Source organism: Gymnoscopelus braueri, assembly GCF_963280865.1.
Source record: "Gymnoscopelus braueri genome assembly, chromosome: 23".
Classification (NCBI taxonomy): Eukaryota; Metazoa; Chordata; class Actinopteri; order Myctophiformes; family Myctophidae; genus Gymnoscopelus; species Gymnoscopelus braueri.
In genome coordinates, this window is record NC_137625.1 from 40,815,892 (window position 1) to 40,840,962 (window position 25,071).

Consider the following 25,071-nt stretch of genomic DNA (forward strand, 5'->3'; position numbering starts at 1 on the left):
GTGGATTTGGTCGAGTTTTTAGAATTGATGTCAAGAGTCTGGAAACATCATTATTTTTCTATTCTTTTTTTCTTATTTCCATACTTATCCAGACCTGGAAATGACTAAAATCAATTTCCATACTTATGTAGGAACCTGGAGGAGACAAGTGCTCATCTATACATGCTCACTAAGACCAGCCAGTAGGGGTCAGCAGTGTCAAGGAAAAGGGGAGAGGGGGAAAAAAGATTAGGAAAGTAACTACTATCTGGGAGTCACTGAATAGCACAGTTTACATTATTATGTTCCACTAGTTTAATAGGACTAGCTGAATTTCAAGGGAACATTACTCAGGCACATCCACCGGCAGATAATGCATTATGGGCAGCATAAAAGGGAAATATGAACAATAACTTGACTCACCATTTTTAATAAAAACATAGATATTTATTTTCATGGTGCAAGTCAATCACTGCACTAGTCACTTCATCTTCATCCCATTTTTTTACATTCCACAACAAATGTCATTCACAATCCATATCGATAAGCAAAGAAAAATACAAACAATGCATCATGTAAATCTTCATTAGAGGCCATGGTACGCGCTAGGCCACAATATTCTGTATGCTCCATATATGAGCATACACACTAGCTTATTACACTTGCAAAAGGCTACGTACAGCAGGCTGCCTTCAGACCAGTGGTTAAATGAACGTGACAGATTAGCTTATCCATTCAGAATGCAGTGTTTCTAGACCTTGTTGTCCTCATGGTGTATCTTCAAACTGACTTGAACAAGGTGATCCTGATTATACAGTTTGGTCATGGTGTAACTCCATTGTATTGCATTTAAAGGGATTGTTTCTAACCTTAAAATGTATAATCCGGTGGAGGGCAGATGTGTTTTACATAGACCGACCGAGCCAAAACACATTGGAAAGTTATGTCAAAACACATTGGAAAGTTATGTCAAATATTCATGTCCTCCTCACAATAGAACGACATGATTCAGGTTAAAAGACAAATTGGCCCATTTAGTATTGGTCCTCAAATATTTTTTCTTTACATGAAAATAAAGCCTACAGGACATAGCAGTGGCGCCCTTTTTGTGGTGTCACAGATAGATAACCTATTCATTTTTCCCATAGAGATTTCTGAAAATATTTACAGTATATCAATTATTTTAAGCCTTGAACCAAGCCATCCAGGCTCCTGGTGAATCATGACCATAAAACATTTGATTCTGTGTCAAAAAAATATTTAAAAAGTATATAATATAATTAAATATTGGGTTTTCTATCTGTGGCACCACAAAATGGCCGCCACCACTATGCCCTATACTGTAGCTTTCACATTCCCATCGCCAGAGAAGGGAATTAAGTGGCAATCTGAGATTAAGTGCCACCATAGTAGGGAAGGAATTCACAACTTGAATTTAAAATTAATCCAAATCAAACAGTACAAATGTCTAAAGCAAGATGTAGGTTTTAATTAAAGCTGATTCAGGCAAGGTGGACATATGCCGCTCCCCAGTCCTTTTCCAGGGGTCTCAAACCTGTGGCACAGGGTCGTTTAAACTTTAGATGCATCCTGTTCACTGGGTCTTCAACCCTGCACTTACAGTTCACGCAACCATCTCTGTTTATTTGACCCAGGATAGATTTGGTCCACTGTGTGGCTCAACCAGCCTCTCCTGCCTCACTTATATACCCTGCAGCCCTCTGTCATATTCATCTTCTCTCCCATGTTTTCAACCAGGCAGGTTGTTTTAAGGTTCCAGGTCCATATTTTTTAACCAGCTTGCCTAGGTACATTTAGCTGTCACGAGGCCCCCTGTTGGCCTGATCCGTGAGCAAGGTGGTACAATCGGCGTGTGCACGGCTGAGGGGGGCTCTAAGCTCCCCCTGTCAGTCTCCTCTCCAGGCGGTCCAGCTTGGACAGGTTCTCCTTCAGGAGCTTGGAGCCGGGGCTGAGGAGCAGGGCTCTCTGGTAGTACATCCTGGCTGCTGCGTAGTCTCCCTGTCACACAAACACACAACCAATTATTTCACCCAACTTTCCCATAGTTAAACACGCACGATTTGGAAACGTTTTAAAATTACCCTCATGTGCTGAATCCCTCCCATGTTCATCCAGGCCTGAGACTGGTCAGGTTTTAGTTGGACGGCCAGCTTGTAACTCTGTTGGAAAAAGATTATACTGAGGTCAGTTTCACTCATTTAACCGCCACCGCTTGTGGGTCAAGAGCTTAACAACGAAATTCAGCCACACTCATGTCACTTTCATGACTTTTCTCAACTTTGCCACACTGCTTTTTGCTGGCTCCATCTCCTGTCGTAGCGGTAAAGGGGGCAGTCGCTCCTCTACATAAACCATGCATGGAACCTCACCGCTTTCTCAGAACACAGAAGTAGAATACTGCTGCTGGTGTGAATTCGGTGTAAGACACTCGATTGTGACAAAATAAAGCGACTTTCTAATCCAGTAACATTAGCACAATTGGGATAAAGTTTGCAAAAGGTCTTAAGAGGATGTACAGCAACATGTGAGAGAGTCAGCACTCACACTTTATCAGGGACGGAAACGTCCACAAAGACCTGTTCTACAACCCCAGTCTTTGATGACTCGCTGGACAGACACTTGTGAGAGTGAGGGGAGGAGGTTATCTCCAGCTGCACATGGTGTTCTGTGAGACTGTTAGTTGAGGGAAATGACGTTATGCAGCTGGGATAGATAGCAGTGGGACGGTGTTATTTCAATGGCGATATCTCTATATTTTAGGGACTTATCTTTTGCTTTAATGTGCCAGAACAGAAAGAATGGCTGCTGCCTCAAACATCATGATGTACAGTGAGCCATTCTTTGGAAAATCTGCTATTTTCAGCAAGGACATTTAATGTAACGTGAAAACAGAAAATACAGTAGTATAGAGCCCTGTCTAAGGATGACTCCTTAGACAGAGACAGAGCCAGATAGAGAGATACAGAGAGAGAGAGAGAGAGAGAGAGAGAGAGAGAGAGAGAGAGAGAGAGAGAGAGAGAGAGAGAGAGAGAGAGAGAGAGAGAGAGAGAGAGAGAGAGAGAGACACAGAGAGAGTGACAGAGAGAGTGAGTGCGGAGGGGGTAGCACTGTACCTCGAATGCTCTGTCGAGCTGGTTCATCTCCCTGAGCTGGTTGCCTTTGGAGAAGTGTAGCTCTGCTCTCACAGATAGATCACTGGGGTTCTGCTGCAAGGCCTGGTCCAGAGCATCTAGAGCCTGAGAGAGAGAGAGAGAGAAAGAGAGACCGACCCAACGTCATCATTACAAAGCAGTTCTGAGTTCTCTGTGTGATTAAGATGGGAGCGACTTTGTCCCAAAGGAAATTTGTGTAGGGCACACACACAGCACAGTATATCTGCCGTTAAAAATACATTGACATAGTGCACACACACAGACTGCCACCAACCAAGAAATTGACAGCTACTTCTATAAAGTACCCTTACTCTGTATTACTATCTGCTAGTTTTAAAACAAAGCTTCTGGGTTATGGTGGGATGGAAAATAGGCAGGAAGGATACAGAGAGAGACAGACATAACGATGGTTTGATGGTCATAACTGATTCCTTACTTCCTGAGGTAGAGCAGGGTCACACTGACACAGAGAGAGAGAGAGAGAGAGACAGACAGACAGACAGACAGACAGAGCATATACAGAGACAATTCTCCTGTTTTAAGCCAATTAACCTTTTTCGACCCTATTATGGGCACGTTTAAAATAAATATAGCGGAAATAGCCGATCTACAAGCTCACAATGCGTCAGCGTCGGCTCGTTGCGAGCTTGTACAATAGTTCAGCTTTTTGCGCCGTATGACACCGTTGTACAGTAGGACTAAGTATAAAATAGGACTTAAGTGGTTAAGAGGAGGAAGACTGAGACGGTATATTTAGCAGAGTCTGGAACTCCATGTGCAGTGTGTGGGTTCTTGTTCCCCCAGAGAAAACTAACTTCCTGCAGTCATTCCAGCAAACCTCTGGCTAGCTTCAGAGTGGAGACACTATTTTTAGCCATTAGGCGCAAATAACCTCCATTCTTTTTAGCTCCTCTGTTATGAGATGCCTGAGACAGAGAGACAGAGAGAGAGACGGCGGGAGGAAGAAGAGAAGTAATGATGGTGGTAATAAAGAGACAAAATAATGTTGGAGGAAGAAGCCTAAATTCAAACAACGATGCAATAGTTTTGATGAAATCCTCTCCCTTGTCAACAAAATCACTACCACGGTTAAATGGCCGTGTCCTGACCATAAGAAGTGCATGTAGACAGGCCGGACGTAAATGGTAAGCATTCAACATTTTTTTCTAATCACACTGCCATGAAGGTGCTTTTAGAATAGCTGAACACTGTGAAAGAAGAGAGATCTAAATATTTCTCTTTGATCCCCATAACCCAAAACTTCTCATTATTATTATTATTACTTCTCTTAGTCATCACCGCCCTCCAGAACCGATTCCAGTGCAATAATCTCTGCTGAAAAATGTGATGCATTTGGATCTTTCTTTTAGACAGTCTTGAGCTTTAGAGACCAAATTATACCAGCGTTGTGCACTCATGCATGGCATGTCAAAATGTAATTCATTTTTTTTTTTCAGTTTCCCAACTTGACCTATTCATGAAACCCTCTTTTTCCCCTGTAGATGTCCTACCCACCACATTTTCAAAAGACGTTTTCTCATGTTTTATCTTCAGACATTTTAGCAATATTTAATACGTTTTCTTAATAAATTCCTCCAATTTAGAAATCAGCTAGTGCTGAACTGTGTTTTCTGTTGTTGAGTTTCATTGAGTTAGAAGAGCTTCTGCATTCAACTCCCAAAATCATTAAAAGACATACACATAATTAACAACATAACATTGGCAGAACTGTTACTACACCACAACAACAGAGAAATATACGCACGCACACACACACACACACACACACACACACACACACACACACACACACACACACACACACAAATGGATACCTCTGTGTAGTTGCCACGCTTGCTGTAAATTGCAGACAGGAGTCGGTAACATTCGATACAGCTGCCCTGTTTAGATATGATTCCCATTGTCATCTTCTCAGCCTCTTTAGTTCGTCCTGCCATGGCTAAAACCTGGGCCTGAGCAGTGAGAGAGAGAGAGAGATAGAGAGAGAGACAGAGAGAGAGAGGAGAGACTTTGGATTAGTGCTAGATGCCAGCCAGACGCTGGGTTGGTGAGTCTGGATGTGTGTGTCAGCACGGGCAGAGCACCCTCCTGGCACCCTTGAATGGATCAGTGTGTAGAGGTGGGTGGGTCTGTATCTGACACAAGTAGTGTTTCCCACAAGTTGAGAATTTACTTGTGGCAGGTGGATCGACTTGAGTATCACCAATTCAACATCACCAATTCAAACTAAGATGTAAAGTATAAGCTAAATACTCAATATTGTCGCTGTCGGGTGGAAACCTCATATGTCCAAAACTGTTACTTTTCAGGATTCCAATAAAAAAATTGCAAAAAATTGAAGATCAGCTATTTTTGCTACTTATGTGGACACTGTATCAAGTAGGACATTAATTTATGAAAAATGGAGATAAGAGTTTTCTGCCTGACAGCTACGATATAATACCTTCATATAGCATTCCATTTCACTATTCCATTCCAACATTGTTGTCAGAGTTTGAAGTTACTATGTTACCTAAGTGGGAAACACTGGTTCTGACTCTATTATCTTTTGGTTTTCTCATCTCATAAACCTAGATTTCCTGGCACCCAGATTATGGTGTGTGTCTGTACAAAGGTATTATTGTAGTTCCTGAGAGCTTAAAAGAAAGGTGTGATCCCTTTACAGTAGACCATGCCCCTTCATCATAGATCACCAGGGAAAATGACACTAGACCATTCCGATTAACACTAGAACACAACCCTTTTCCCCTCAATAATGTACCTTCATCCTGGGGGTGGTCTAGATTAAAGGGATGGGGTTTGGGGAAAGGGGCAGGGCATAGCTTATTGTTGGGGATCACACTCGCATTCCACACCCTTTCTCCCTTGACCAGTGGTTCTCAAACATTTTCATGGCAAGTACCCCAAAAATGTATTTGGCCGCAGACCCCCATCTCAAAATATCTTGTGCCAGGGACCCCCATATGATAAGATTTGTATTTTTTTCTTTTTAGGAAAAAAAACACCTCCCCCCCAAATATCTACAAGCACACAGTAGATCTGCTATTTTTAGCCTAAGTATAATTTAGGGTTAAAGTGGTTAAACAGATTGTGATTGGGGACCCAATGGAACCCCTTCAAGGACCCCTGGGGTTCCCCGGACCTCACTTTGAGAACCACCACCCTAGACCACGCCCCTTTAACACCAGACCACACCACTTTATGCCAAACCAGACTCAGAATAAAAGGGTGTGGTCTTAAACTGCATGCATAAAAGTGCAAAAGGTGCATGTGATCATGGTGTGCATGCTTTGCTCTCACCAGGGCCAACCAGATATCAGTGCTGTCAGGCTTAAGTCCAGCAGCCTCCCTGTACACCTGCAGAGCCTCCTCATAGCGGCCTGTGTTGTAGTAGAGCGCCCCTAGTGGTGTCAGGATGTCAACCTTCCTCGTCACCTGCAGTGCCCTGGGGGGGAACAGGACAAATGGCGCAAATTAAGATGGTGTGTGATGAAGAATGATTATTGTTAATTAATAAACAGAAAATGTGTTGAGCTTCATATAACATGTCAGGCAAACAAAATATGTTTAACATGATGCAAGTGTGTTAATACCACAGTCACACAGGAACAGAGTCTGTAAGGAACCAAATCCACCGCTTACGGTTATTTTACATTATCACTGTAGCTCAAGCCAAGACACGTTCCTTTTAAGTGCCTTTCGCTTTTCAATAAAGTGATTCTGATTCAGTTTATCTGATTATTTGTCCACTCTCACCTCTTGTACCATGTCTCCGCCCCTTTGTTGTCATTGGAGGAACGGAGGAGTCGGCCTAAGTTCACCATGGCGACATAGTGGGCCGGTTTGAGACGTACAGCGTGCTGGTAATGGGCTGCTGCTAGCTCCCCCTCACCTAGGAGATCATGGAGAGGAAGATGAAGAGGACGAGGAAAGGAAAGATGAAGAGGATCAAATGAGGAAATATTTAATGATAAAGGTTGATTGAGGCTATAGAAGTCATTTTGTGTTTCCAGAACTTGTTTTCAGTCAAATACTCTGTTGTTAATTAAACCTAGTATCTCATTCTAATCCAGTGGTTCTCAAACTTCTTTAACCCATTAAAACCGGGAAAGCATCCGTATCATTTTAGATTTGAGCTAAAAAGCATTATTTTACACTTTGGCTATTCAAAAATAGCAGATATACAAACTCACGGCACGCCACTTCATACATACGTTTTTCAGAAAACTTAGGGTTTAGAAGACATTTTGTAGAATCGGCCTCAGGTTAATGGGTTAATGAGGACACACAGATCCAGTGAGTTGAACTCACCGGTATCCACCAGAAACACCCCGTAGTTGTTGTGCAGGTCGGAGCTGTCGGGACACTTCTCAATGCCTTGCAGATACACTTGGTTGGCCTCAGGAAACCGCTTCTACAGGACAACAAGGATAGACAGTACAGGTATGAGGAGGTGTAAAATGATAAGACTAAAGTAGGCTAAGCTTACAGAATGCCCACATTAATAATCGCTTACAAGTCAGGGGCTGTGATTGAAATAGCAACATTACAGATGTACGTAGCATTAATTGTTGTTTAAATACGGATCCAGATAGCAGAGGACACAATGTGTGACAGTTGTAGGCCAGTTGCCTTTTTTTGCGAGGCTCAGGGCATCACAGCACCCCTAAATTACATTGTTAATTTTCACTATACTGTGGTGGACACCAAAGAGTGATAATAGGTGGACACTAGATGGAGGTATCTCACCTCAGAATGGATTGGTGGGGTGGTAATGGGAGGAGATTAGGAGGTCATATAGGGAAGTGATTTACCTGTGTGTCTTGATGCAATTGTTTGGAAGTAAAGATCAGAGACTCCATACTCCGTCTGTTCGTCTCATTCTCACTAACTTCCACAGTGGTGACCCTGAAGTTTGATTGAACATTATAATGGTCGATAACGCAGAGCCCGCTGCTGCGGCTGTCGTTGCCCCAGCGGTGTTTGCGGCTACGGTAAAGTTACCAGAGTTTTGGCAACATGATCCGGCTTCGTGGTTCCAACATATTGAGGCGCAGTTTCACCTCCGCGGGATCACGGTGGATGCAACCAAATACTACCACGTAGTCGTAGCGTTGGATTCCTCCACCACGCGTCGTGTGATGGGATTCCTCAGAGACCCGCCAGCAGACGGAAAGTACAACGCACTCAAGGAGCAGCTGTTGCGGCTGTTTCAGCTGTCCGACGCGGAGCGCGCGGAGCGTCTATTGTCCCTCAATGGATTGGGGGACGGTAAAGCCACAGACCTGATGGAGAACATGCTGGCACTGCTCGGTGAAGGTGACGCTACGTTTATTTTTGTCCAACTTTTCCTGCGGCAACTCCCGACTCCAGTGCGCACGGCTCTGGCCAGCTCGCCTCTAGTGCGCACCAAGGACTACCGGGGATTAGCAGAGGAGGCGGACAGAATACTACTGGCCTCCCGCCAATACGTGGTGGCTGCGGTGTCTGATCGAGTGTCTGATCGCAGGGATCAGACACAGAGGGATGATAGTGGACTATGTTATTATCATCGCCGTTTTGGCACCAAGGCAAAGCGCTGCACTCCACCATGCTGTTTCGGTAATGTTGCGAACGTTCAGGGCATACTTGCCAGCACTGGCCTATATATGGAAATCCCCATAAATGGAGACGATCGACCTACGAGGTCGTCATAGAAACCCAAGACGCGGCTTAGATACGGGGTCTGACATCAGTGAACCCTTCCCAGAAACTCCAGGCAGCTCCATATGAGGAGATGTCTGACACTATCTGACATCACCACAGTGATGTCAGGGGTTACCCACAGAAGGATAAAACACGCTGGATGTCATGGCTGAAGCCAGACTCTCTCATCATCGGCATTAGACTCAGTCTTAACCCTTCCAGAGTAACCAACATAGACCCAATCAGGATTAGCTCATCAGACAACCCAGGGTACTCAGCGATGCTCGAAGATCATCTTGACCCTATACAGAGTACCAGGACGACGGGCTGGCGGTACAAACCAGCCAGGCCTCTCAGTGGCACACTGGGGGGGCCGGGGCCTCCTGCCCTCGCCAATATGCTCGCCACGGGGGATGTGTACCAGCGCCTCCTCGCAAGGTTCTCTGCCTCCGTTGCCAAGCACGGAGTGGAACATTACATCACGACTGTGGGGCCGCCTGTTTACGCACGAGCGCGCCGCCTGGATGCTGCCAAGCTGACCATAGCCAGGGAGGAGTTCGCCACGATGGAGCGACTCGGCATTATGCGCCGATCTGGCAGTCCTTGGGCCTCTCCTCTGCACATGGTCCCCAAGGCGGATGGGAAGTGGCGTCCGTGTGGTGATTTCCGTCGCCTCAATAACATTACCACACATGACCGGTACCCAGTTCCACATATCCAGGATTTTTCTGTCCACCTGGCGGGGGCCACCATCTTTTCTAAGATAGATTTGGTGCGTGGTTACCACCAGGTTCCGGTCCATCCATTGGACGTGTGCCCAAAACGGCTGTCATCACCCCGTTTGGACTGTTTGAATTCCTGAGGATGCCATTCGGTCTTAAAGGAGCAGCGCAGACATTCCAGCGGCTAATGGACTCTGTGCTGCGAGGTATGTCATTTTTGTTTGTCTACTTGGATGACATCCTCGTAGCCAGTGCATCTGACGAGGAGCATCGGATTCATCTCCAGCAGCTATTCGAGCGGCTCAACGAGCATGGACTGATTGTGAACCCGGCTAAATGTCACTTTGGCCTGCCCGCCATTGATTTCCTGGGCCACCACGTCTCTCCCCAGGGGGCTGTTCCTCTACCCACCAAGGTGGAAGCCATCGCCGTTTTCCCCCGCCCCCTCACGGTCAAGCCCCTGCAAGAATACCTAGGCATGATTAATTTCTATAATAGGTTTATAGCACACCCCCTTGTATGAGGCGTTAAAGGGGAAGAAGGACAACGAGGACGTGGACTGGTCCCCGGAGCGGGTCCAGGCATTCGAGGACGCTAAGGCTGCTCTCGCCAAAGCTGCCATGCTGGCACACCCGTCCCCTGCTGCTCCGATAGCCCTTACCACCGACGCATCCGATTACGCAGTGGGGGCAGTGTGTGAACAGTGGGTGGCTGGCGCCTGGCAGCCCCTCGCCTTTTTCAGTAAAAAACTTAAGGACAATGAGAGAAAATACAGCACGTTTGACAGGGAGCTGCTGGCCCTTTTCCTCGCTGTACGGCACTTCAGGTTCCTGCTGGAGGGCCGAGAGTTCACCGCATTTGTGGACCACAAACCCCTGACCTTTGCCATGGCCAAAACCACAGAACCATGGTCGGGTCGGCAGCAGCGCCAACTTTCCGCCATATCTGAGTTCACAACAGACATTCAACATGTTGCCGGAAAAGACAACCAGGTGGCCGACTGCCTCTCCCGGGCGCACATCAGTCCTGAGCACCTGGGCATTGACTATGCCGCTATGGCCACTGACCAGCTCACCGACTCAGACCTTCAGGCGTTCAGGACGGCTGTGACTGGGCTGCGACTGGACGATGTGGCGTTTCACGACAGCGGCGCCACGCTACTCTGTGATGTTTCCACTGGCCAGCCCCGGCCCATGGTTCCGACCGACTGGCGCCACCGGGTATTTGACGCCATTCATGCCCTTTCACACCCCGGGGTAAGGGCGTCAGTTAAGCTGGTGGGGGCCAAGTTCGTCTGGCCGGGCCTTAGGAAGGACGTCAAAAGGTGGGCTGCCTCTTGTGTGGCGTGCCAGTGTGCAAAGGTACAGCGTCACATTAAGGTCCCCACTGGAGCCGTTTCGCATTCCAGAGAGGCGGTTTGACCATGTCCACGTGGACCTGGTGCGGCCACTTCCCCCGTCCCAGGGTTTCACTCACCTCCTCACTATGGTGGACAGGACCACCAGGTGGCCAGAGGTGGTTCCTCTGTCCTCTACAACGGCTGCAGAAGTGGCCAGGGCGTTCATCTCCGGCTGGGTGACCCGGTTCGGCACGCCATCGGATCTCACGTCGGACAGGGGAGCCCAGTTCACTTCTGAGCTGTGGAATGCTGTGGCTGAGAGACTGGGGGTGCAACTCCATCGTACCACAGCCTACAACCCGAAGGCCAACGGGATGTGTGAGCGTTTCCATCGCTCCATGAAGGCTGCACTCCGGGCCACACTCACAGACGGCAACTGGATCGACCGTCTGCCGTGGGTGCTGTTGGGTCTGCGTTCTGCCCCTAAAGAAGACCTGCAGTCCTCTTCAGCTGAGCTGGTTTTCGGTCAACCGCTGAGGGGTCCTGGGGAGTTCCTCCCTGGCTCCTCGGGCCCCTGGCCCATAACGGCTCACCGGTCTGCTTTCCAGGACGCAGCGAGAGCTTTTGCCCCAGTCCCCACACACCACTGCCTTCCCCAGTCCTACATTCCGAAGGACCTGATGGCTGCCGGCTACGTGTTCATCCGTCACGATGCCCACCGTTCTCCACTGCAGGCTCCCTATGACGGGCCCTTCCGCGTCCTAGAGGCGGGCCCCAAGAACTTTGTGGTGGACATGGGGGGGAAGAAAGAGCAGATTTCAATTGATCGCCTTAAGCCTGCTTATGTGGTCCCGGATGAGCCGGTGGAGCTGGCTTAGCCCCCACGCCGCAGCCGGCCGCCCAAGGCTGCCCCTGTCCCATGCCCTTCGTCCGTGGTTACCCCTGTTTGTCCACCGGCGAGGTTTCGGCGGCGGCGTGGACGTCCCCCTGCCCCTATCTCTACCCCTTCCCTTTCCCCTGTGGCTGTGAAATACAGTCGCTATGGCCGCATGGTCAGACCTCCTAAAAAAGACTAAAGACACTGGGGTGTACTGTTTTGGGGGGTTTATTTGTTGCACTGAATTGTTGCACTGAATGTCAACTCTGAGTGTTCGGGGGGGCCTGTGTGGTGGACACCAAAGAGTGATAATAGGTGGACACTAGATGGAGGTATCTCACCTCAGAATGGATTGGTGGGGTGGTAATGGGAGGAGATTAGGAGGTCATATAGGGAAGTGATTTACCTGTGTGTCTTGATGCAATTGTTTGGAAGTAAAGATCAGAGACTCCATACTCCGTCTGTTCGTCTCATTCTCACTAACTTCCACAATACCACCTTATATTTATGGCATTTTTACTACTTTGACATTCAATTTCAGCATAACATTACAGTATAATAGCCTCAACTAAACCTACTTGTAGGTACTGTATAGTAGTATCAATGGTCAAAAGGAACCAGGAACAGTGACATATTGATCAGTGTGTTTGACCTGTTCAGCGTAGAGTGATGCTAGGCTGGAGTAGGCGTCAGCGAAATGTGGTCCAAACCGAATGGAGTCCTTCAGCAGAGCCTCGGCTTCCAACTCCTTGTTCTGGGATCTGGAACACATTATTATCAGTCTAAATCATGGCTGTGGATTCATAGTAAGTATTCATATTGTACACACACACACACACACACACACACACACACACACACACACACACACACACACACACACACACACACACATCTTACTTGAGCAGGTTCCCCAGGTTGAAGAGGGCTCTGTTGTGCTGAGGGTTGATGTCCAGGGCTCTCCTGTAGTAGCGCTCAGCCTCCTCTGGGTGGCGTGTCAGGGTGCCCAGGTTGTTCATGGCGCTGGCATGGCGAGGATATAGCCTGTAGCCAAAAGAGAGGAGCGGGGGAAAGGGAAAAGAAGAAGGCAGCATAAAGAGGACAGAAAGGGAGAGGAGGGGTAAATTATTACTATTGTGATGAGGTTCCACGTCATAATGAAGAGATGCCAACTGGTGCATCATGGTCTTCATTATACAGTTTCACGAACATTGTCAAATATCGTTGCTGTCGGGCAGAAACCTTTTTCGTAAATTAATGCCCTACCTCATCCTACAAGAGTGTTGCACAGAAAATTGTGAAAATAGCAGATCTACAAGCCCACAACATGTCACAATGCGACATTTCTGTAAATATTTAATTATGAATGGTTTTGAACATAATACCACATTTTATTTATAACGCACTTTACATTTTTGCAAGTGCTACAGGGTTTAAAAACAAAGGGCACAAAAATATCAAAAGCAGGGCAAAAACAACAAAAAAGGCATTCAGAAACAAGAAGACCCTTTCTTGGGGGAAAGGTTGATAAAAAACGAATTAAAATACCTAAAAGCTTTGTTAAAAAACACAAGGTTTCCACCTGAAACGACATCCAATAACATCATTTCAGGTCTCCCTGCCATACTATGATCCATAGAGGACCCTAAGATGATCTTAAAGTAGCAGATAGAAACATCTTTCATGTTGGCCCAAGTGTCTTGTGATAGATAGGAGTTTATATCTTGTAAGAAAATGACAGAGGTCAATCATCTCAGAGTGTGATAAATACAGCCAGCAGCTTCTCTCGTGACGTTTGCTGCTGCTCTTAAACATTACAATAAAATAGTATAGTAGCCTACTGTATATACAGTCACTGTCAGGCAGAAACCTTGTAATTGTATGTCCAAATGTAGTAATTGTTATCATTTAGTCACAAGCTCTTGTTAATACTTTTCATTGGTTCAATATTTATAATCTCACAGACAGACTTAACCACTTTCCAGTGGTGGAAAAGGTACAAAAACATTTTACAATCAAAAATGGTATCAAAATGTACTTTAAGTACCAAAAGTAGAAAGTACTCTGTCTGCAGAAAGTCCCATTTGAAAAGTTTTCAAATGTATACAAATCTTTTGAAAATAGCAGATCACAGCTATTTTCAGATGGCCGAAATGTATATAGGGCTGAAGTGGTTAATGCATGTTTTGTAATAATAATCAAAATCTACAAAATAACTAGTAACTAAAGTTTTTAAATAATGTTAGTGGGGTAAAAGTATAATATTTGCCTCTGAGATGTAGTGGAGTAGAAGTAAAAGTACTGAAAATGGGAAATAATCCAGTAAAATAAAAATACCCCAAAATTGAGTACTGCGTTGTGAAAGATTTTTTTGAAAGATATATTTTTTCTGAAAATACACCAAAAGTTGAATATATGGAGATACTGTACAAGGTTTTACCCGACAGCGACAATTATAACAGAGAGAGACAGACAATCCCAGTGCCAGGGGGTGATTGGGTGCCATTCTTTAAAATATTTTCAAAAAATAATAAAACATTAAATCTTTTCAGAAATGTAAAAAACTAAAAAAGAATCCAAACAGAAGAATTTCAGAAAACAAATAAAAAAGATGAATAGATTTGAAAAACATTTAAGTAATAGTGAAAATAGCACATCTACAAGCTCACAACATGAGCTTGTAGATGTGCCATTTAAAAATTTTCAATAATAGGGCTCTACACCATAGTGGTTAATTCATCATGTATCTTTGTTTGGGTCCTGGGGGGACACCAAATGTGTCTTTTGGGTCTCAAACTAAAAACGTTTGGAAACCACTGGTCTTGTGGATGCTGGCTTGATGTGAGCTGGGTTTGGAACCTGATGAAAGTCCTTCCAACGTCTCTGGTCTCAACTGGGCAGCCAACAGGCCAATTAACCCACTTAAAAATCCCTATATACACTCGTATGATGAATAGCGAAAAAAGCAGAGCCGCTATTTCTCTTTTTGAAACTGTCTGTGCCCCGAATACGGTTAACAGAAAGTGGTTAACAGAAAGTCAAGGAGTGCAGTGGAGCGCCCACACACTAACTGTACATGCGTGTGAGCGTGCGTGCGTGGGTACGCTTCAATGCCCTGACAGCACACCTCAGCTGTCCTCAACTACTCCAGGGAAAGCTGAGAGGAGGGTGGAGGGAAAGAAACCCAGACACGATGATTGACAAGAAGGACAGGATTCCCACGCATTTCTACCGATCAATTTTCAAAAACGTTTCCATAATATTCTACCCTATTTCCACGACTTTACTTATAACTCTTAGAGAGCCTTATCAGATTCAGATACAACACTAACAACTTGGTTTAATAACATCGCCATGCAACTAAAGTTCAAACTGGTCAGACTGATGCAGGAGACAGCAGATCTGTAGTGTGTGTGTGTGCTGTGTGTACTGTGCAACGCATGTACGCATGTACGTACTGCAACGTACTTCATGGACATAATTAATAATAATTAATAGATGGAACTAGTCAGGTTTGTAACTAGTGTAACAAAAATGCACATTAGACATGTTTTAAGATTTTTATGAAAATAATAAACAATAGCCAAAAAGTATATAGCAGATGGAATTCACATTCATCTTTCACATCTTAATGTCTAATCTCATGTACATAGCTGCTGCTTTGTGGACCTACAAGAAGTGCTACCACCTTTGTGTTTATAACCTTATGCACCTTTTGTCTAACTGTGTATATATGTAGATATCTTTGATTTTGACATGTTTCTATTTACTGTTTGCTACATTTTTATCTTTGCTCTCCCTGTTCCCCCTCCCCCCTTATTTTCTTTTTCCATTCCTGAAAACAACAAAAACGATGGAGCTCGCACAAAAACAAATGTCACACACTTCTTTACACCAGTAAACCTGTGACAATAAATGGTCTGAATGGAAAGAAAAACAGATAATGATGAAAATATTCATAAAGAACTGCGTCAACATAATAAACATTACCCTGAACCTGAACCAATGGAAATACAGCAGAGATGTGATTACATCTGAACCAATGGAAATACAGCAGAGAAGGAAGGGGATGAGCAGCGCTAAGGGGTGTGTGTGTGTGTGTGTGTGTGTGTGTGTGTGTGTGTGTGTGTGTGTGTGTGTGTGTGTGTGTGTGTGTGTGTGTGTGTGTGTGTGTGTGTGTGTGTGTGTGTGAGAGAGAGAGAGAGAGATGAATAGGACTGAGTCAACACTCAAGTGCACACTCTCATTGCTGAGAGTGTGCACTACACCGTCTCTCTACATCTGATGTATGCATTTACATTGCTTCTTATAGTCGCTCTGGACAAGAGCTTCCGCTAAATGTCTAAATCGTGAATGTGAGCACATAAAAGCTTATTCATATGTAAATGAGTTTCACATACTGTAGCTCAATCAAGCAGACATGAACAATGCGACACAAGCTGAATCCTGAAAGGGTTCACGGCCCACCCATTTGACCGTTCTAAACGCGTGCTAGGACCTTGAAGATCGGCTATTTTTGAAAAAAATTATTGAAAGTGAAAATGGTGTGTCTGTGGGTTTTATAAATATTTAACCAATGAAACATGAATTACAGCTTGTGTGACAAAATAATAACTACAAATGGGAGACATTGGAACACAGGTTCTTGTTTCTATTTCCCAGTGGTGTAAAGTAACTAAGTACATTTACTGTGCTGTACTTAAGTCCAATTCTGAGGTATTTTTACTTTAGTGGAGCATTTCCAATTTTCAATACTTTTACTTGTACTCCACTACATCTCAGAGGCACATATTGTACTTTTACTCCACTACAATTATTTCAAAACTTCAGTTACTACTTACTTTTTAGATCTAGATTACTAAACATTCCGTATATGAACCGCTTAAGCTCTATATATATTTCAGCTATTTGAAAATAGACGATCTTCAAGCTCACGACGCATGGTGAGCTTGTAGATCTGGTATATTTTCAAAAGATTTCTATACATTTGAAAAGTTGAGAAATGGGACATTCTGCATAATGAGTACCTTCTACTTTTGGTACTTTAAGTACATTTTTATACCAATACTTTTGTACTTTTCCTCAAATTTTGAATTCCAGTCTTTTACTTGTAACAGAGTAATTCTACATTGCAGTATTAATAATCTTACTTCAGTAAAAAAAAAAAACAGCCATTTCCTGACAACTAACGGTTTTGGACATACACAGTACAAGTCCGACAGCATCGACAGGCTCCAGTATTCTAGACAGAAGATGGTCTGACTCCAGTTACTGTGGAAACCAGGCTGGATTGTTGTCAAGGATGCAGGAAGCATGGCGCTCGTGCAGCATGCTGCTGCTGCATGAATGCAATTAACGGCACCAGAACAATGTGGGCATTCCCAGGATTTTACAGTAGCAACGTTGAATTAGGCAAATAGATACGTTGACAAAGGATTTCAGAAACGCGCGCGCGCCCACACACACACACACACACACACACACAGAGGAGTGGATAATGTCACCTGAGGGCTGTAGTGTAGTGGTGAATTGCTTCCTGGTGTCGACCGATGTCTTTCAGGAAGTTGGCATAGTTGTAGTGAACCTTGGCATTGTGAGGCAGAGTCTGAATACCAGACCTGAGAGGAGAGGAAAGGAGAGGAGAGGATCAGAAAAGATGAAGTCAAACACGTCTGCATCATTTTAAACAAATCGTTTAAAAAAAAATTTATCCTAGTCGGGCAAAAAACGACTAGGATCCATATTTCAACTTTTTCTGTTTTTCCGTAAATGAATGCCCTAGTTCGACATTCAAGAGTGTCGTACGAAAGTAGTGAAAATAGCAGATCTACAAGCTAACAAAGCGTTGCGATGTTTTTCATTTAATAATAAAAAAGGACCGGTTTTGGACATACAAGGTTTCCGCCCGACAGCGACAAAATACACAAAAGCTAGTACATAGCGTGCAAAAGTATGAACATAACCCCCCCCACACACACACACTAACACCCGCGTCAGAAGAAGTAAGCTTTATGTGAAAACATATTCAAAGATTTACTACGCTTTTCTGTCCCCCTCTCTCCCTCTCTGTGTGCCAACCTTGAGAATTAAAAGCCTGCCGTCCTCCACAGATAAAAACACTTTCCATTTATCTACAGTCAACATTGATACCAGACTGAAAGACACAAGGGACAGACAGAGAGAGAGAGAGAGAATAGAGAGTTTATCACTTTCATGGAGGCAAACCGATGGAAGGATGGATAGATAAATGAAACGATAAAACATCACACAGCCCCGTCTCATATACATACGATATAAATTATTCAAACCCCAAATTATTCAAACCCCACTGCAAATGTGGTTTATTGGCAAAATTCACAAAGTCTCAAGTGTATTAAATAAAGAAATCAAAAAAGAAGAATGTAAATAGCCCAACACAACCAACATTATTTGGAGTGGTTTCTCCAAATTCAGAAAACAAAATGCTTTTAACTCTCTCAGTGCCACGCCCCGAGATATCCCGAGTTTTTCCCGAGTACCCTCCGTGCCAGCACGAGAAATCCAGAGTTTTTACTTTTGACTGTGGTCGCGCTATACTGTTTATTTTTCATGATCACTTTCGCTTCCTGACTCCTTCAGACTCATTGGGTTCCGGTTTCATGACGCAGATTCCGTTTCCGGTTCTAATTTTTTTCCCGCGATCATTTTTGGCCAGAATAGGGAAAGTCACGGTTTTTCACACGGTATAAAAAACAAACGGAGAGGTCCACGTCTACTCTCTTTGGTCTGGGTGACGATCAGTCATCGTAGTCGTGTATCACATCGTAATTTAGCCCGATCAACGATTGTCAAAAATGTAAACATCCGGTTATGACCGGATGTGACGTGAGCCTGTTTGGGAGGGGGCGAGTGAGCCAGCGAGGTCATCAATGTGTCGATTTGTTGCTCTCTACTGGTAGAACTGTATTATGGGTTTAAAAACCCAATCAAATCATTTATTTGAATGAAAAATTACAAAACTAAAAAAAAAAAAAAAACGCAAATTGCTGGCACTGGGGGAGTACTTTATGAAAATACTCTTGGCACTGAAAGAGTTAATGACTACTGCAGGCTGAGAATGATTAAAACTGTTAATGACCAGTGTCTTTAGTACTTACTTCTATGGCCTGCTGCAAACGTGATATATAGCCAGACACCGGCCTCTGGCAGCATTCATAATAATAATAAGTAATCTTAGCCCATTCCTCATATAAAGGCCTCCGGTTCTCAAATACTTGGGTTTGCGTTCTTCTTCAAACCCAAAGAGATAGAGCGATAGAGAGAGAGATATATATACACTTCCTGGTTAAAGTATTCGGGAAATATTCTGCATCTCGGCTCCTGTGTTTTACTATGATTTTTTGGCGCAACATGCTATTTTCAACAGCGTATAACAAGCGAACGGGAGGTCGCAATGACATTTTCTTTTTTTCACGGAAGCACAGTGAAACCCTCCGTGATTAGCAACCATCAGGGGATCGATCATACTGGAGATAATTATTCTGTGACTACTTGAAAAGGTTAAAAAAATTGAAAGAAACGCTGGCAGTCGGTGCACGCGGCCAGAAATAAGTCTGGCAGTGAATGTGTTAAGAAGGCATTCGTGTAGAATGGGCCTCAGGTCTTAATGGGTTTTTAAGTGCCGTACATTCAAGTGAATGTACTTCATTACCGCCCGCCACTGCAGACGTACAGTACACACTGTACCTGAACAGAGCCTCTCTGGACAGCCAGATGTGGTTCTGCTGCACCGTCTTCCAGGAGAACAGCAGCAGCAGCAGCAGCATGGACACGCTCAGGGCCGTGGTGCCCCAACGGCCCACCACCGAACACAACCGGCCCAGCCCGTGGACCACCAGGATACAGTAACCCATACTGGAAGGAAAAGACAGCATACAGTTAAACACAAATAATTGCGATTAACAATTTAACAGTTTTTTGGGGGGGGGGGCATTGAACATTGGAACATACGAATGCAAATTTTATTTATGTTTGCCTTTTAGGCTTCGGAATCTAAAATTGCACAGGGCAGATATGACAAATAACTTAACCCATTTAGACCTGGAACATCTATATGTTGTTATACCTTTCAAACCGGGGACACCTCTGTGTGTGGTTGTTGATATATACAGTATATAGCAACATATATTTTGTTTTAATTTTGGAATAAACATTTTTTGTTTTCAGAAAACTTTGGACAGAATTTAGAAGGTGTTTTTAGAATCGGCCTCAGGTGTAAATGGGTTAAATATATAAAGAAATTAGTGACATATTAAATACTTTTATACTTAAAAATTGCGGAAATAGCTGATCTACAAGCTTTCAATGCATCACGAGGTGACACGCTGTAAGCTTGTAGATCTGCTATTTCTGCTTTGAAAAGTATTTGAAAATGTATGAACATTTCTCAACATGGAAACAATTATGCAAAAATAATTGCGATTAGACAATAATATGTAATAATTGTGACAGGCCTAAGTAACACACACACACACACACACACACACACACACACACACACACACACACACACACACACACACACACACACACACACACACACACACACACACACACACACACACACACACACACACACACACACACACACACACACACACACAGTGAGTAAACCTGAAAGGTCAAAGTTGAAGTGGTCTTATCAGATTCTAGAAATTACAGCCCTCAATCTCCTGAGCTTGCTGGTCCGCAGGAAATGGCTGGATTCGTGTGGGAGCAGCCTGGCTTCCTGAATAGCTCTTATAGTACAATACACCACCCTGAATATGCACGTACGCACGCACAAGCAAGCACACACACACCAGCAACCTCGCTAAAGTATCTCTTTACCAAACGCACAAACAACACATATCCATGGTCAAATGCACACAAAACTCACACCCATATGAGAGCTGATGTCTGAGCAGAAACAAAAATGTATGTGTGTGTGTGTGTGTGTGTGTGTGTGTGTGTGTGTGTGTAGAAGAAGACGGAGAAAGAGAAGAGAGGGAGAGAAAAAAGAGAGGGCGGAAGGAAAAGAGGGAGAGAGACAGAGAGACAGAGAAGGAGACAGACAGACGCATCGCCATGCGTTGTGAGCTTGTAGATCGCCTATTTTTTAATTGCCGAAGCTTAAATAGGGTTAAAGTGGTAAAATGTTGTACTGCTAAAGAGCATCTGTGTTCTTTTCTGCTCAGCCTGGAGAAGGTGACTTCCACACTGTACACAATGTCTGAGTGACAGCCTATTAGTGGTGTGTGTGTGTGTGTGTGTGTGTGTGTGTGTGTGTGTGTGTGTGTGTGTGTGTGTGTGTGTGTGTGTGTGTGTGTGTGTGTGTGTGTGTGTAGGGGGGGGGGGGGGGAATGTTGGACATGAAACCAGTTGATTGGGGTCAGCATGTCAAATTAGGGACACAATTGGCGTCCCCAATTCGATTTTATGGTCATATGGTTAGAGTGGGGGGTTATGGTTACGAATGGATTTGAATGCAAGTCTATGAAATGTTCCCATGAGTTTGTAAAACCAGTATGTGTGTGTGTGTGTGTGTGTGTGTGTGTGTGTGTGTGTGTGTGTGTGTGTGTGTGTGTGTGTGTGTGTGTGTGTGTGTGTGTGTGCTCGCACAGCCTCATGCATCTGAAGCCCGACAGCTATTGAATCAGCACTCCAGGGAACCAGATTACACCACACTAATTCCCTGAAAAACAGCACATTCAGCTCACACACATAACTGAGCTAGACACACACACAAAAGAGAAACAAACACACACACACAGCATGGATAGTTAAGTGTGGGCCGAAGGGTGTATGTGTGTGCGTGTGCGCGTGTGTGTGTGTGTGTGTGTGCTTTTTAAAAAGTGGCAGCACTGAAGCCAACATGGCTGTAGGCTGCAGGCCATGCAGTGGTGATGCGCCACAAGAACTTCAGTACAAATCGTTGCTGTCGGGTGGAAACCTTGTCCAAAACGGTTCCTTTTCTTATAATTATTAGTTTTGGGGATAAAAATGTTTGTGCGACACTCTTGTATGATGAAATATGGAGATACGAGGTTTCTCCCCGACGCCATGCAGTGGTGATGCACCACAAGAACTTCATTACAAATACACTGAGCTGCTTCAGAACTGCACTCCACAGAACAAAGACAAAGTCTCTCATGTGGTCGCTGTCGGGTGGAAACCTTGCATGTCCAAAACCATTCCTTTTCAGGAAACTGAAGAAAAAGGACCCGTGTTCCAATGGATCCAATGCAGCTATTATTTAGACGCAAGCTCTTGTTAAGGTTACATTTTCTTAAAACCCACAGACAGGCTTAACTATGTCCCTATGTCCCAATTTTTGGGCATGTCATTATATGCGAAAATCTTCAAAAATATTAACCGAAATTTGTCAAAAATAGCAAATCTACAAGTTCTTCACGATGGACCGCGTTGTGAGCTTATATATCTGCTATTTTCTTAACTTTTGCATGAGACTGTCATACAAGAAAGTATAAAACAGGGCATTAATCTATGAAAAAACATAAAAGACTAGAAAAGTGCGCTCTTCGTAGCGCAGATCCCCACCAGGCAGGGTTGCCTACACAGGGCTGTGTTGTGACCGGTCCTTCCTTGGCTTAGTGGGAATGTGCGTGCAAAACTGGCCCCTCCCGCAAACTTTGGAAGCCAATGGTAGCCAATCGGAATGAAATCAGAAAAATCTAGATTTTAGGTTTTGATCACATGACTACGGAGATGATGTGTACCGATTTGCGCGTGTTTTGTACAAAATCTGTAAAAGCTTGTTTTGCAAACATCAGGCTGTTACAGTGCCACCATGAGGCCGATTTGAAAACAAGAAAAAAATTACACGGTCATAATTTATACCAGCTTGCGGCAGCTAAACCCCTTACTAGGTTTGTAATATAAACTGCTGTTTTAAATAACATATGCAACTCCTTTGAACACTGTTTCAGAGACATAGCGAATTGCATTCTTATTAATCTATGAATTTCTATGTTTCAACTTTAAAATATATAGTTCATTTCTTTCATAACCAGATGGCATCCTGGCCTTCAGATGGCATCCTGGTCTTTTTAAGCGTTGTTTATAGCAACGGCCCTTTTCCCTGGAGGGGTATAAAGATGAAATGAAGGGCACGCCAACATTTTGGAAGGAAACGCCTACATTCCAAAGGGTGTTCATACTGTAGACCCGCTGCTTTAGCAAGCAAGCTGGTAAAAATGGGCTGGAGGTTCTTCCTTGGCCCACTTGTCAGATCGGACAAGCGGTGCCTAAGATTAGCTGCTCAGAGATGGACAGAGAGACTGATGGACAGACAGACACAGGACCGAAAACAAGTCCCTCGTCATCGTCCGTTCCGGCCTGGCGGGGATAATAAAATATGGAGATATACAAGGTTTCTGCTCGACAGCGATGATTGTATCCGTTATTTAACCAGGTAAAAGAAACTCCACGAGTGAATTGGCCAAGAGGGCGGGAGCAGATGATATACAAGAGGAACACACACAAATCATTTAACAGAACAACCAAAACCAACTCCCAGCACTGGAAATAGTTTCATTCCAGAAAACAAGAGCTGATCTGCTGTAAATGGAGTGAGCTTAGCAGAGAGAAGCTGCTGTACAAGACAACACAAAATCACTGTCATCATCCTTCACTCTACAAACACCCACGCATGCATTCTCTCTCTCTCTCTCTATACAGTATGACTCTCACCCATGCATCCTCCCACTCTTACAAGTCAAAACGACACAGAATACACAGAAAAGTAACAGGGAAATGAATATTATTATATTATTTAGTCACAAGCTATTTGTTATTACTTTACATCGGTACAATATTTATCATTATCGTTGTGAGCTTGTAGATTGGCTATTTTTGCTACTTTTGTGTGACACTCTACAGTAGCTACTAGTTACTTTGTCATATTAGAGTCTAGTATGACAAAGTAGGGCATACACACACACACACACACACACACACACACACACACACACACACACACACACACACACACACACACACACACACACACACACACACACACACACACACACACACACACACACACACACAAAAGTTTAAATGAAGAAACAAAGTTTCTGCCCGACAGCGACAAAATATGAATGGGTTCAACTTCACTGCAAGCAGAGTGACAGCCAATCCACTGTGAGCTATTCAGGCCCAACAGCCAATGACAACGTTTGGCTACATGCCACATAACTAATCGATAATTTAATTTGTTGCAAAATATTTATTTCCATATTATCGATTAGTTAGGAATGTATCAAATAGCTAGTGACAGCCGAGACAATGATAGGAGGAATGTAGTTTGAAAGGAAATGAGAAACTTATCTTTAATCAATAACCTGACCACAAAATAGAGAGTACATACAGCACAATACATGGTACACACACACACACACACACACACACACACACACACACACACACACACACACACACACTAGGGGTGTGCCGATATATCGTCCCACGATATATCGTGATACGTTTTCGTGACGATATGTATCGTTTTGAAGAAAAAAAAATATCGTTTAATGTTTTTTTTTTTACAATAATAATCAGGCATGCAAACAGCCCCGAGGTGAAAAGGGTGACAACATGTTGTTGTTTTTTCGGGTCAGGTGTCACACTATTGCCCTATTTGGATTCAAAACGGCTATTGTAGCTGAAAAGCAACAAGTTCGCATATCTGAATAATGCAAAAACAGAATTATTGGTTTGCATTTGCTTTTTTCTCCCCCATATATTTTTCATAATAAAAAAAAGTGCGTATCGTATCGAAGTTGTGAGCCAAATATCGTATCGTTTGGTGAAATTAGTGTATCGGCACACACACACACACACACACACACACACACACACACACACACACACACACACACACACACACACACACACACACACACACACACACACACACACACACACACACACACACACACACACACACACACACGTGAGATGTCCCCGCATGTTTGCTAGCAGTATATCTTCGCTGTTGGTCAGAAACCTCGTAACTCCATATTTTTTTGACCCATTAAGACCTGAGGCCGATTCTATTTTTTTTTTACTTACTGTATGGTACTATAGCCTATCAGTGGTGCTCAAACTTGTTCATGCCAAGGACCCCAACAATTATATGTATTTGGCTGCAGACCCCCATTTCAAAATATTTTGTTTCAGGGACCCCCAGAAGCAAATTATAGCAAATATATTCAAAGTTTCAAGATTTTTCCA

General features: G+C 44.0%; 1 protein-coding gene across 2 annotated transcripts in view; it reads right to left on the bottom strand.

Annotated features, from left to right (window-relative positions):
- Nucleotides 1-443: 443 nt before the first annotated feature.
- Nucleotides 444-25,071, bottom strand: part of tmtc1 (transmembrane O-mannosyltransferase targeting cadherins 1) — a 92,431-nt gene continuing 67,803 nt past the window's right edge. For both annotated transcript variants that reach the window (XM_080421362.1, XM_080421361.1), the window contains exons 9-19: nucleotides 19,522-19,689; nucleotides 17,301-17,414; nucleotides 12,697-12,840; nucleotides 12,449-12,557; nucleotides 7,485-7,587; nucleotides 6,930-7,065; nucleotides 6,474-6,618; nucleotides 4,988-5,125; nucleotides 3,114-3,236; nucleotides 2,082-2,159; nucleotides 444-1,998 (exon numbers count right to left, since the gene is read on the bottom strand). In XM_080421362.1, the coding sequence (XP_080277488.1) occupies nucleotides 1,873-1,998; nucleotides 2,082-2,159; nucleotides 3,114-3,236; nucleotides 4,988-5,125; nucleotides 6,474-6,618; nucleotides 6,930-7,065; nucleotides 7,485-7,587; nucleotides 12,449-12,557; nucleotides 12,697-12,840; nucleotides 17,301-17,414; nucleotides 19,522-19,689 (1,384 nt within the window). In that variant the 3' untranslated portion in view covers nucleotides 444-1,872. The remainder of the gene's footprint in view (nucleotides 1,999-2,081; nucleotides 2,160-3,113; nucleotides 3,237-4,987; nucleotides 5,126-6,473; nucleotides 6,619-6,929; nucleotides 7,066-7,484; nucleotides 7,588-12,448; nucleotides 12,558-12,696; nucleotides 12,841-17,300; nucleotides 17,415-19,521; nucleotides 19,690-25,071) is intronic.